The sequence below is a fragment of the Perognathus longimembris genome, chromosome 21 (genome assembly GCF_023159225.1).
Source record: "Perognathus longimembris pacificus isolate PPM17 chromosome 21, ASM2315922v1, whole genome shotgun sequence".
In the NCBI taxonomy this organism is placed as follows: Eukaryota; Metazoa; Chordata; class Mammalia; order Rodentia; family Heteromyidae; genus Perognathus; species Perognathus longimembris.
The window spans coordinates 39,949,797-39,962,599 of NC_063181.1; the positions used below are offsets into that span (position 1 = coordinate 39,949,797).

Below are 12,803 nucleotides of genomic sequence, written 5' to 3' on the forward strand. Positions count from 1 at the left end.
ATTGCTACGAATCGCACTGAAAGGAACACTCAGGGTAGTGTTTTCTTCCAGGGGAAGAGGACGTGTTAGCATGTGGACAGTCAGCATTGTGGGGAGAAACAGAGCTTGTTTACAAAACGAGCTGTTCTTAAATAAGAAAGAAAGCTGGGCAGAACGGTTTTCCACCTGGATCTGTAATTATCATCTGGTAGTATAGTGTACCTCTCCTACACGGCTTCCTATGCATGGCAATAAAGAACCCTTGTCCTTCCAGAAGCATACCCTCGGTCACTTGGTCTCCTCCTCCTCAAGGGATAAACAGCAGAAGCCTAATGGTACACAGAAGCACAGACACACCTAACTCCTGGTCCACGTGCCCTCCGCAGCCTTTCCACACCAACAGGCACACACACGTACGCTCTGGTGATGCCCTCCAGCTAGCTGGGAGGCAGGAGAACCTCGGGCCCAGTCCTCGCGTGTGAGATGTGGGTGAGATCATTAAGGAAGACAGAGGTGTTGTTTGGGGCAGACCTCAGGCAGTGGGCGGTATGGCTGTCAGATGGTCCCCTACGTCTTGGAGGGGAGGGTCATTCATCTCTTGAAGGTGGCTCGTTAGCTGGATAGGTGTTAGTTGTATGATGTGCTCTGGGGAACCAGGTTTGAAAGGACCAGTGGGGGGGGGGGGGGGGGGTGGAGTCGTGGCCGATGGATATGAATTACCTGGGCATGCAGTGAAGCGGGGTAGGTGAAAGCAGGAGGAGGTAGAGCAGGCGCTAGCTCCGCTGGGTAGAGAGGGTACGGGGCCCACACTTCAGGGCTACTGGGGTAAAGTGCAGGCACTGTGAGCTCATCTGCAAGAAAAGAATAAGGGAAGAGTTAGTGGTTACCAAACAGCTGCTTTTACATCAGAAAACAAAACACAGTCACCCCGAGACCCCATCAATGGCGGAAGTCAAGTTACTCTCATTCTTTTAAAGACCCGTTGGTTTTCAAAGCAAGGGAACAGTAAAGACCAAACAAACAAGGCAACAGGCATGTGCAGCGGGTCTGGCTGGCTGAGCTCGCAGGCCTGGCCTCGGCCTGGACGACTCTGATGTCGTTCCAACAGTAGTCGAGGCCCCAACAGCAGTGGGAACATCCTGCACCGCACAGAAGATCCCGTCCTCGGAGGAACAGGACGGAGAGAGGGAGGGCCACCAGGAGAGATCCCACGAGAACATCTGCACAGCTTTGGGGTTACTGGCAGGACCCCAACAGACACAGAGATCTGCAAGACTTGTTTACCAGGATGGCTGTTACTGACAAAAGTCCAGCGTTTTCTATTCTGCCCCGACATACACAGGACCGAACACTGAAGTCCTACAGGGCATTAAAGATGTTAAAATTCAGAGAAGGGAAGTGAAGCGGTTTGAGTATCCTAATCGTTAGGTTCCACAAAGATGCAAACCTTTTCTAGGGAAAAGAAATGTCATGTTCCCTACGATGGGGTGTCAAGGCCTCACATGGGTCTCCAGCTCCATTCAGGGGAAGCTGTAGTTTGCCAGACTAAAGGGCAGGTGTCTGGATCCCCCTCCAATGGACCAGGAAGCAATCCATTAGAAAGAAGAGCAAGCACACACGCAAGCCTCTCAGCAAAGGCAGAAGGAACATCAGGCAATAGCGAAACAGTATTCAATATTTGCTTTTATCACCTGTCACAATCTGAAATCAAGCGTGCCAAGGATGCTACCCAGGTCTGTGGAGGGGGTCAGATGAGGGTGACCCGATAAAACCATTCGTAATTGCCATTCAAGACTTTCTCAGGCAAGAGCCCCAAGGTCACCAGTGAACTTCTTCACTCCCTCTCTCCTCCAAAGCAGCCGTTCCAGGCTGGGATGAGGGTAAGAGGAAGGTGGGTGAGCACCAGATGGGAGGGTGGGTGGGAGGGCGCTCTGAGTGGCCAGAGCTCCTCGAAAGGTAGCAGGGAATCCAGAGCTGCCCAATGACTGCATTCAGAGGGCAACTTGCACCCACCTGCAGACATTACGGGGGCCCCAGGAGGCGGGTTAACACCCTCCCCTGCGGCTGGCCTCCCAAACTCACTTCCCTCCTTTCCACATGGCAGTTCAAGTGCAAGGGCTGCAAACCTGACTGCCTGTGAACCAAAGGGAGAGAGCGGGGACTGACAGTTGCACACGCGTCCAACCACCCATGTGCAGCTCGGGGTGGGTGGGTGCATCTGGAGCTGGAGGCTCAGGAAGCCCCTCGGAGGGCCGAGAGAACTCTCCAGATGCCCGTTTCCTGTCAGGATGGGACCATCTGCTTTCCATTACAGCCATTCTTGTGGGAGCCTGGCGAGGTGGAAACTGGAGCCTTGGATTTTAAACAAACAACCCGCTCTCAGCCACGGCAAGCTATTATTGTTGTTGTTGTTGTTATTTTAGCTACCAGGCTATTTTAAGACATTCCGAGTCTTATAAAAGTCAAGAGCGTCTCAGGCCCGGACGCTGATCTCCGGCCCGTGCGTGTGCGGCCGTGTGACCGTCCTGGGCGGACCGGCACCGAGCAGCGGGGGCAGCACCGGGGCGGGTCTCCCCATGCTCTACGGGAACCGGTTACCTCGGCTGAGGGAGCGCGGCCTCCCAAGAGAGCCCGGGAAACGAGGGGCCTGTCAGCGCCGCCGCCCGTCATAGAGACACAGGGGGGAAGCGGCTTCCGTCCTGGTCCGCGGGGTGGAACAGATCACGTGCTGACCGGGCCTGCGCGCCGCTCGCGGGGCATGACGGGAGTCCGTCAGGGCAGACCCGCCCCCCCAGGCCGCTCGCGAGGCATGACGGGAGTCCGTCAGGGCAGACCCGACCCGCCCCCCAGGCCGCTCGCTAGGCATGACGGGAGTCCGTCAGGGCAGACCCGCCCCCCAGGCCGCTCGCGAGGCATGACGGGTGTCCATCAGGGCAGACCCGCCCCGAGGCCGCTCGCGAGGCATGACGGGTGTCCATCCGTGCAGACCTGCCCCCCAGGCTGCTCGCGAGGCCGCTCGCGAGGCATGACGGGAGTCCGTCAGGGCAGACCCGCCCCCGAGGCCGCTCGCGAGGCATGACGGGAGTCCGTCAGGGCAGACCCCTCCCGGAGGCCGCTCGCGAGGCATGACGGGAGTCCGTCAGGGCAGACCCGCCCCGGAGGCCGCTCGCGAGGCATGACGGGAGTCCGTCAGGGCAGACCCCTCCCGGAGGCCGCTCGCGAGGCATGACGGGAGTCCGTCAGGGCAGACCCGCCCCGGAGGCCGCTCGCGAGGCAAGACGGGAGTCCGTCAGGGCAGACCCGCCCCGGAGGCCGCTCGCGAGGCATGACGGGAGTCCGTCAGGGCAGACCCCTCCCGGAGGCCGCTCGCGAGGCATGACGGGAGTCCGTCAGGGCAGACCCGCCCCGGAGGCCGCTCGCGAGGCATGACGGGAGTCCGTCAGGGCAGACCCCTCCCGGAGGCCGCTCGCGAGGCATGGCGGGAGTCCGTCAGGGCAGACCCCTCCCGGAGGCCGCTCGCGAGGCATGACGGGAGTCCGTCAGGGCAGACCCGCCCCGGAGGCCGCTCGCGAGGCGTGACGGGAGTCCGTCAGGGCAGACCCCTCCCGGAGGCCGCTCGCGAGGCATGACGGGAGTCCATCAGGGCAGACCCGCCCCGGAGGCCGCTCGCGAGGCGTGACGGGAGTCCGTCAGGGCAGACCCCTCCCGGAGGCCGCCCGCGAGGCATGGCGGGAGTCCGTCAGGGCAGACCCCTCCCGGAGGCCGCCCGCGAGGCATGACGGGAGTCCGTCAGGGCAGACCCCTCCCGGAGGCCGCCCGCGAGGCATCAGGGCAGGCCTGACAACTGCCCAGACAGCTGGGCAGCGTGGGGACGGGCGCGCACTCGAGGAACCCCACCTCCTCGCCTCTTCCTCCGGGAAGCAGGGGACTCCCTTTGCACACCGACACCGGGAGGGAGGGAAGGAAGGGGTCCTCGGATACCTACATTCCAGCAGAGAACTCTCCGGAAATATCCTTACCCTGTTCCCCCGGCCCCCACCCCAGGAGATCAGCAGCAGGAGCTCTTCGCATGTGGATAGCTTCTGGGGTGCCGATGGGGTGCGGAGACTGATGCTCGACGTGGGCTTCCCTTCCCTTTCCCCTCCGCCTCCTCCTCGCCCACCCGCTCAAGCTCAGTAGTGGGGAAGAGCATCCCCGAGCCAGTGAGAAGCAACGGAGACTCCCAGGACGAAGCTCCCGACCACGCCGGGTGAGGGGTGAGCCTGGCACCAGCGCCCTGATGAGCGGGACGGGGGCCTCTCCATCCGGACCTAATCCCCCCCTCCGGAGGAACTGGCTCAATCCTCCCCACAGGATGTACAACCAGAAGGAGAACAAGGACCTCGGCCTTTCCAGTCCGCCCTTCCACCTCTCAGGATAGAGCGCAAGGAGGGACGAGCATCTCGCCACTTGGCCAGTCCCCGGCCCCCCAGAAGCAGAAGAGCAAACGCAGCACCAAGTGCCGAAGACCTGGAAGAAAGGCTCGCCTCCACCCAGCCCACCAGCCAAGGCCTTTCCACAGACCTTGATTGCGCTATCGTGTCAATTATTCCTTCTATTCGGAAAAACCCCGAAATCTACTGCTTCGAGAGTTGCTCCAAACTCATCAAGCCAACAGCAATCACCAAACAGTTCCCGTCCTTACTTCCAACACATCCCTTGCTCCCTTTCACTCAGGATGAAAGCCTCCTTCACGACCCACATCCAAACAGTTGCCAAGTCCTGATGGCAATGAAAATGGCAGGAGTCATAATGACAGGGGTGGTGGTAATGAGGGCAGGAGCCCTGTGCTAGTGCTCCAGGATTGATAGCAGCCTCTATGGCTTTCCAAATGAAGGCCACAGAAAGGTTCAGCATGGAGTTCAGTAACCCACAGCAGGTAAGAGGACAGGGTTCTAACGAGCAAGGTCTTGTGAATCCCGACCCTTCCCCTCTGCCCTCCACCTGCTTTATTTGTTTCTTGATGACACAGGGGAGTCTCCTCCGTGTTTCGCATGCCTTCCTCGCATCTGTGTTTCTGCTACCTGAATGAAGGATCTCTGCCCAACTCTCTATCTCCTGAATGTAGCTTCCACTTTCGCCCTCTGCAGTATTTCTATCACAGCACACTCGTGGAGCAGGAACTGCACCCAAACACAGATCCACAAAGTCCGTCTGCCCAGGAAACTCCTAATGCATGCTGGACCCGAGGTGAGGCGCCTCCTCCAGGCAAGGAGCTTCTGCAAAACCAACCCCGGCAAGGCTGGTTTCAAAAGGATCTGCTTCACACACCCGGAGGGGAGGAAACCCAGAGCAGGAGCCGGAAAATGTCCCTCTGGGGACTGCTAGCGTTGTTATTCATTCCTGATCATCACACCTGGACATTTTCATCATTCCTCTTCCTTCCAGTGACCTGCGGCTGGGGGAAGAGGATTTCCCAGTTCCCCATGGCAAATCCATCTGCAGGCCTGCGTGGCTAGAACACCCATTACCTGTCAGTCCACCAGCCGGCCGACTGCCTTAGAGCTACAGTCAAGTCTGCCTGTCAACAGGGGCAGCACTGGCTTCATGTCTCACGGCTCGGCCGGCGGGCTCCATGAAGGGGCACCGAGCAAGAAGGAGCCCCACTCGCAGGGCGTCCTCTCGCTCAGGGTGGTGGGAGATCACTCCAGAACACTAGGTGGGCGGAGCGTTCTGCCGCCCCGTGGAGCTGGGCCTGCGCTGGCAAATCCTCTAGGAGGTGAGTGTTCTCACCACTTTCCGCTAAGAAATGGAGTGCTAGCCAAGACGCCAACGAGTGGCCCCAGACAACGTCCAGGAGGACCAGGCCGCCAACGTAAGCAATGACGCCCCAGTCTATTCTCTGAACCACAACACCACACGGTCAAACTATCAAGAAGGTGATGCCCAACCATCAGTAACTTCGTCAAGGGAGGAAAGCTAGGTAAGGCCTTCAACAACAAAATAGGGCAAATGAAGCCGGGCGCCGGTGGCTCAGGGCTGGAATCCTAGCTGCTCAGGTGGCTGAGCTCTGAGGGTTGTGGTTCAAAGCCAGGTTTGGCAGGAATGTATGTCTGTGAGACTCTCATCTCCAATTAGCCACCAGAAAACCAGAAGTGGTGCTGTGGCTCAAAGTGGTATAGCCCTAGTCTTGAGGGAAAGAGCTCGGGGATTGCGCCCAGCTCTTGAGTTCAAGCTCCAGGACTGGTACCAAAAAAGGGGGGTGGGGGTGGGAAAGAGGGGGGATGGAAAACAGCAGTTACTTTGAAAACCTAAATTCGGAACTGCGTTTCCAGTCCGTGGTAATGTTCAGTTAGTTTTTTGTGTGATGCTGGGGATGGCACCCAGGGCCTTGGCCTGTGGAGACAAGTGCACGAAACTATGCCCCAGCTCTTGATTTGCATAGAGCACGATGACCCTGGACTCCATTGCTCTGGCTTCCCCTGCATTCCAGATCACAGCCGTGCCTCACGAGCAGCCTCCGCAGCCAGCAAGAGGCAAAGTAAATCCACACTGGTGACACTCATACAGAATGGAGTTAGAAGATGCAGTGGATGAAGAGCACTGAGGAAGGGAGAAAAGAATACATGAAAAGGATGGTTTGGGGTCAGAGAGGAGATCTGAGAACGTGTGACAGAGGATCCTAGAGTAGAAAGGTTTTTAAAGGGAGAATCTGACACGTCACTCATCTTGTTTAGCACATGGTTAGTGGGAGGGAGAAATGACGGGGGGAGGGGGGCGGGAGGCATGGGTCATTTTCTAGTGTGCTCGTGTGCATTTTAGGAAGTTCAACGTATGATGAACAAGAGCACATAAATTCCACAACCACATAAGCAAGCCCAGGACTCACGTTTTGGCGTGTCCTCTTGACTTTTAGGAAAATGACAGGCTAATGCTGCCAAGACTTGGTAAGAAGCAGAAATCTTCATAGCACTGTCAGCCATCAACTTCAAAGAGACTGGCATTGACCTCAGGACCTGATGGATCTCAACTGACAGCCTACTCCAGAGCGCAGGCGACACCTTCCCGACACACAGGGGCCCCGGCCCGGGAGCAGCTCTGCTCTGACCGGAGCTCTGCCTTATACCCCTCTCCACCAAAGGCTGGCTCACTGCGCTCCCCTCTCAGGGATCCACAAGGAACGCCGAAGACATACCCCGAAGCCCATGGAAGAATTTAAAAAGACAATTATTCATCTCCCAGGAAAAGTAGACTCATTGCTGAGATTTGTATTATACTAATACACATAAAGTCGGCAAAAAATGTGGAGTGATGGAATTCTTCTAACAAGAACAACAAAAGAATAACAGGGGGGCTGAGTGCTGGTAGCTCACCCTAGAAAGCCGAGATCTGAGGGATTTCAGAACCAAGCCCAGCAGGAGAGTCTATGAGATCTCACCTTCAACTAACCCCCCAAAAAATCTAAGGAACAGTGCTTAAGCTCTGTGTTCCAGCCCTTTATGTGACATGGGCGCGCACACACATACACACACACAAAACAAACAAAATCACAACAAGAGATGGTCATGATTAGGGGAAATGGTTAGGAAAACCAAGGCACCCACATTTAACATGGATTTCTACAAACCTGAAGTGTTACCTTTACTTGAAAGAACATCTAAAATATTGCTGAGAAAAGACAGATTGGAAAAGAAAAACCTAAAATTATATTTAACAATTACATTAATATGTGCTAGAAAGGAGGAGTATGCATTACCAAAGCCTTTCTTTCACATTGCCTCATGTCTCATGTGAACTCCTAAATCCTTTTACAGGCAATCAATCAATCAATAAAAGAGGATTGGAGACTTGTAGCAACTTGTCCAAGGTCATATAGCTCATAGGTAGAAGGGGCAGTTAAAGAATAGGCCAGGTACTGTGAGATGCTCCTATAATTCTGGTTACTCCGGAGACAGAGATCAGGAAGGTTGAAGCCCAAGATAAGCCTGAGCAAAAACGCAAGATGCTATCTGAAAAATCAAGTAAAAAAGGGCTGGGGGTGTGACTACAAGGGTACCCTGTTTCCGTGGTAAGTAAAAGGTTCTGAGTTCAAGTGTAAAATCTGTTTTTTCAATTCGGTACCAAGTGTTTAGAATGCAAATCAATCACGGTACTGGAGATTGCATGGAGGGTTTCTGGCTTGCTAGTGGTTCCATTGCTTGACCACATCCTTAGCCCTTTCGCTTCAGTTACTTTTTAAACAGTAAAAGTAAAAAATAACTAAAAGACCCGCAGTATGATCATTGGTGCTGGCCATCATACACACCTGTACCTGTTGTTCAAGAGGGTCTTGTGAACTGTTGACCTATGCTGGCCTCAAATTGCAATCGTCAGTCTCAGCTTCCCAAGTAACCAAGATTATAGCTTTGAGCCGCTGCACCACCTGTATTTTAAAACTAAAAACACTTTTAATATATTTGAAATAATTTTTTTTACTGAATCCTTTAACCTTTATTCATAGTTTTTAGAGTATATGAACAAGTGACAAGCATTATAAAGTTTAAAAGCCAAATGGATCCTGTCTCTTCCAAGAGTATAATTAAGCACCACAAGAACAGCAATAAAATCAATGGAAATATGAGATTAGTTTTTACTGATATGTTGGTATCAATGGTTAAGAGCAAAAGTCCTTACAATGAAACCACTTTGTCCAAATCTGTTCCTTTCACTTAAAAATGACGTGGCCTTGAGTGTTAAACTGAGCTTCAGAACGTCCATCTATTAAAATGTAGGAAATGGGTTGGGAATGTGGCCTAGTCTATGGTAGAGTGCTTGCCTTGTATACATGAAGACCTGGGTTCGATTCTTTAGCACCACACATATAGAAAAAGCCAGAAGTGGTGCTGGGGCTCAAGAAGTAGAGTGCTAGCCTTGAGCTCAAGCACCAGGACTGGCCAAAAAAAAAAGAGCAAGAGAGAGAGAACGTATTGGCTCTTTCAGGCTATTTGAAACAATTTCACCTAGTTGAGTGTTTGTTTTGTTTTGTCAGTTCCTGGGCACTGTCCCTGAGCTTCATGCATGCAAGGCAAGTACTTACTCCACCATTACGCCACACTCAGCCCTAGCTCAGTTTTTGATAGAACAGAAAATAGGTGATGGGCCGATGGTGGTTTGTAGTTCCTGCCTTGAAAGAAGCAAACAGAAAGCCAGGTGCAGTGGTTTAAACGCCCGTAATCCTGGCTACGTGGGAGGTGGAGACGAAGGCACCAAAATGGAAGGCCAGCCCAGATAGAAGGGCTAAGGTCTCCATCTCAGTCCATGGCCGTCCCACCTACGGAGAGCACAGGCGGAGTATGCGTGCCATCTGCGGAGAGGCACAGGCGGAGTATGCGTGCCATCTGCGGAGAGGCACATCCCAGGCCGTTACTCCAAAAATAACCCAGGCAGCTGGGTGCTGAGGGCTCCCAACTGTAATCCTGGCTGCTCAGAAGGCTGAGATCTGGGCATCGCTGTGCAAAGCGAGCTTGTCTATGAGACTTTTTTGGGGGGGGGGGGGGGGACAAAATACTTTGTTCATTTCCTGGAATTAATTTCAATAAATATTATTTTCTATGATCAGAGGCACAGAGCCTTTGTATTTCTGTCCCTTCCCTAAGAGCGTCCTCCTTTGGTCTCACTGCATGTGAATGCCTAGAGTCCTGTATTATTTATCATGTCCCAGTATATTTTAGAACTAATTTCTGTATGAGAGAAACAATCACACTGGTCTCTCTGAGCTTGGCTTACCTCATCTGTGAGACTCCAATTAGCCCCCCTCCCTGCAAAAAAAAAGGCTCAAGTGGAGTGATGGCTCAGATGGTAGAGCACCAGCCTTGAGCAAAAAAGCTAGGGACAGAACCTAGGCCCGGAGGTTAAACTCCAGCATAAAACAGAACAAACCAAGACAACGCAAAAAGAAATTGGGGACATGACAAGGCCAGAGTTCATCCCTGGTATTACCAAAAGGAAGAGGCTGTGAGAATGCAACAATTACACTGCTATTTAGCTTTAAGTGTAGTGGTAGATGCCTGTAATCTTAGAAACCAAGAAGGTAGAAATCAGGAGGATCACAGTTTGAGGACAGCTCAGACAGAAGTTAGTAAGACTCCACCATAACAAATAAGCCAAATAGGGTGGTGCATGGCCCATAATCCAGCTACACAGGACGAACAAGTAGGAGAATCATAGTTCAAGATGAGGCACAGAATGACCTAGGCTGTACCTAAGCAAAGTAAAAGCCAATGGCAGCTCACACCTGCAACCGATCCTAGAGACACAGGGGCCTGAGACCAGAAGGATTATGGTTCAAACCCACCAAGTGTATGAGACTCCATCTCCTATTCACTAGAAAAATACCAGGCTGGATGCAAGGTTCAAGTGATAGTGCACTAGCTTAGTAAGCGTGCTGAGCGAGTGTGAGGCCCTAAGTTCAAACCCTGGTACTGGTGTATCCAGCCCTACTTGCAAGACAGCGACAGGAGAACCAGGATTTTGAAGGTCACCTAAGCTACACAGCAAGACTCAACCTCCCCTCCTCTCCTCCCTCCAGTGTTGGATACGAGGCCAAGAGATGGCTGAAATCATGGGACAGGCTCCCTCCAGGTGGGAGTAAGAGGTTCAGTCACAAGGTTACATGTATCGGCATCCGCATGGGTGAAGGCAAGTCCATCCCATCAGGGCTACTGTCTCACATTTGATTTCCTGTGGTCCGCCTCTTCCACGGATTAAGCTCCTGCTGCATTTCAAATGCCAGGCGGATGGCAATTGCTTTCCCCAGCCCAAATCTGGGGCTGCACCGGGTATCCTGGAGATGGCAGGTGGGGTGGGAAGAACGCACGTGGAAAGGAAACTCCGAACCGCTGGCACCATCTGTATGGTGAAACCGGAAGTGCCGTGAGCTCCGCTGTCAGCCAGTAATGGCCACGGAGGAAGGTATATACACCACAAAAGCAGACTTGACCTTCATGCACCAGGGCTAGACACGACGCAATCCAAGAAACGGTTCGTGCATGCCAGTCTCCTTAGGGGCTCAGTCAACTGCAAATGGGTGTTCCTAGCTGAAACCTTGGATAACTTACCCAACCTCCCCGAGACTGTTCCCTCAGATGAGAATAGAAACTATCACACAGATTATACAGACTTAATGAACTGGGCCTGATGATGCACACCTATAATCTTTTGGAGTCTGAAATCAAGCGGATCATGGGTTGGAGGCCTGCTTGGGCTACCTACATAGTGACATCCTCTCCCACATAAAATCAATAAAACTAAATGAGGAACTTGACATACATCTAATATGCACGTTCTCTTAGGTAATTCCAATTGCAGACATCATATAAGGAGGCAAGGATAGAAAACCTGGAGGGCTAATGACGGTAATCTGAGCTATAGGAAATTTATCCTTGGTCCCCCCAAAATTCCTCCTGCATTTCGGCTGCTTGGCGGCAGGGCAGGGCGGGCTGCTCTGGAATGTTCTTCCTCATTCTTCTGGGCCTCCCTCTTCTCCCCCAGCTCCTTTCACCAGGGGAAACCTGCCGATCTCCACAGAGATAGAGCCTGGCGGACGTAGTTACTTTCTTGTGTTTAAAACGCGTAGCAGTCTTGGTTTAAAGGCAGAAGGCGTCCTTCAAGGCGCAGAGGCCCTGTCCATTAAATGAGCACTCCAGTGCTCTGGAGCCTCTGATCCCCGAGTCCCCAGACAGGCCCTTTCCTCTCCATCGCCTCCGCTTGTGAACATCAGAGCGACTTGGCCACGAGCTTAACAACCCGAACAAAAGCCGAGGCTTTAATTATGCAGGAGGTGAACAGTCACGCCTGATGGTCCAGCAAGATAAACACTTGCAAGATGGCAAGTGTGCACACAAACAACTCCCCTTCCCGCCCTCATTCCAGAGGCTGGCGCTCATTCTGCTGAGGCGATGAAACGCAGAGCGACAGACAACCGCATCCTTAGCTCACAGGAGACAACGGATACCAAAGCCCCGAGGAGTCCAGACGGCGCACCTACCGCCTCACGGGGACCACTGGGTCACTCAGAAATACTTCCAGCTAACTCAGGGATAAGGAAACTCAAGACCAACCTGCTCAAAATACGAGCGAGAGGCCCACCTGAACCTCTAAGCTGAGCGACTGATGGTCCCAGCTATGCAGAGAGCACACATAGGACTGTGCGCTAAGCCAACCTGAGACCCGACTCAGAACATTACCTAAGCAAAAAGGGACGATACCATAGCTCGAATGCAGGGTATCGAACAAGCAAGCGGTCCTGAATTCAGTCCCCAGTAGGAGAGGGGGACAAAACGGGGGAAAAAAGTATCTATGGCTGGTTAATTATGTATAGTAGCACGACCCTACTACTACTCAAGCACGCACACATTTCTGCACAAATGAGTAAGAAAACGTTTGGATCACCAGATAGATGGGAGCTTTGCACCCCACTTCGGTGAAGTCAGGACCACGTCGGAAGAGGGCCTGGGATGGAGCTCACACGCAAGCCGTCCAGGCCTGTCTGTGCTAGCGATGCAAACAAAAAAAGAAGTCCTCTTTACCAAAAAAAAAAAAGGAAAAAGAAAGGAAGAACAGCAAAAATTAGTACCTGTTTTCATTGAGATGAATACTTATATATTCTGTATTGTTATGATCTCTGAATATTGGATTCTACATTTTCACTTTACCAATTTGCGTTTAATTTCTACCGTTAGAATGATTATATGTTAACATGGGAGAGGAGAGGCTTTTTTTTCTTTGTTTTGGCTGGTCGTGGGGCTTGAACTCAGGGCCCAGGCTCTGTGCGAGCTTCTCTGTGCTCACGGCTAGCGCTCTACCAC

The 12,803-nt window shown here is 52.9% G+C and overlaps 1 protein-coding gene across 3 annotated transcripts in view; it reads right to left on the reverse strand.

Annotated features, from left to right (window-relative positions):
* The window catches only part of Rbpms (RNA binding protein, mRNA processing factor), a 152,009-nt gene that overhangs the window by 16,997 nt on the left and 122,209 nt on the right, over window positions 1-12,803 (reverse strand). For all 3 annotated transcript variants that reach the window (XR_007208529.1, XM_048330548.1, XM_048330546.1), the window contains exon 6: window positions 700-830. Coding sequence is in view for 2 of the 3 variants with exons in the window: in XM_048330548.1 (XP_048186505.1) it covers window positions 700-830 (131 nt within the window). In the remaining variant the exon portion in view is untranslated. The remainder of the gene's footprint in view (window positions 1-699; window positions 831-12,803) is intronic.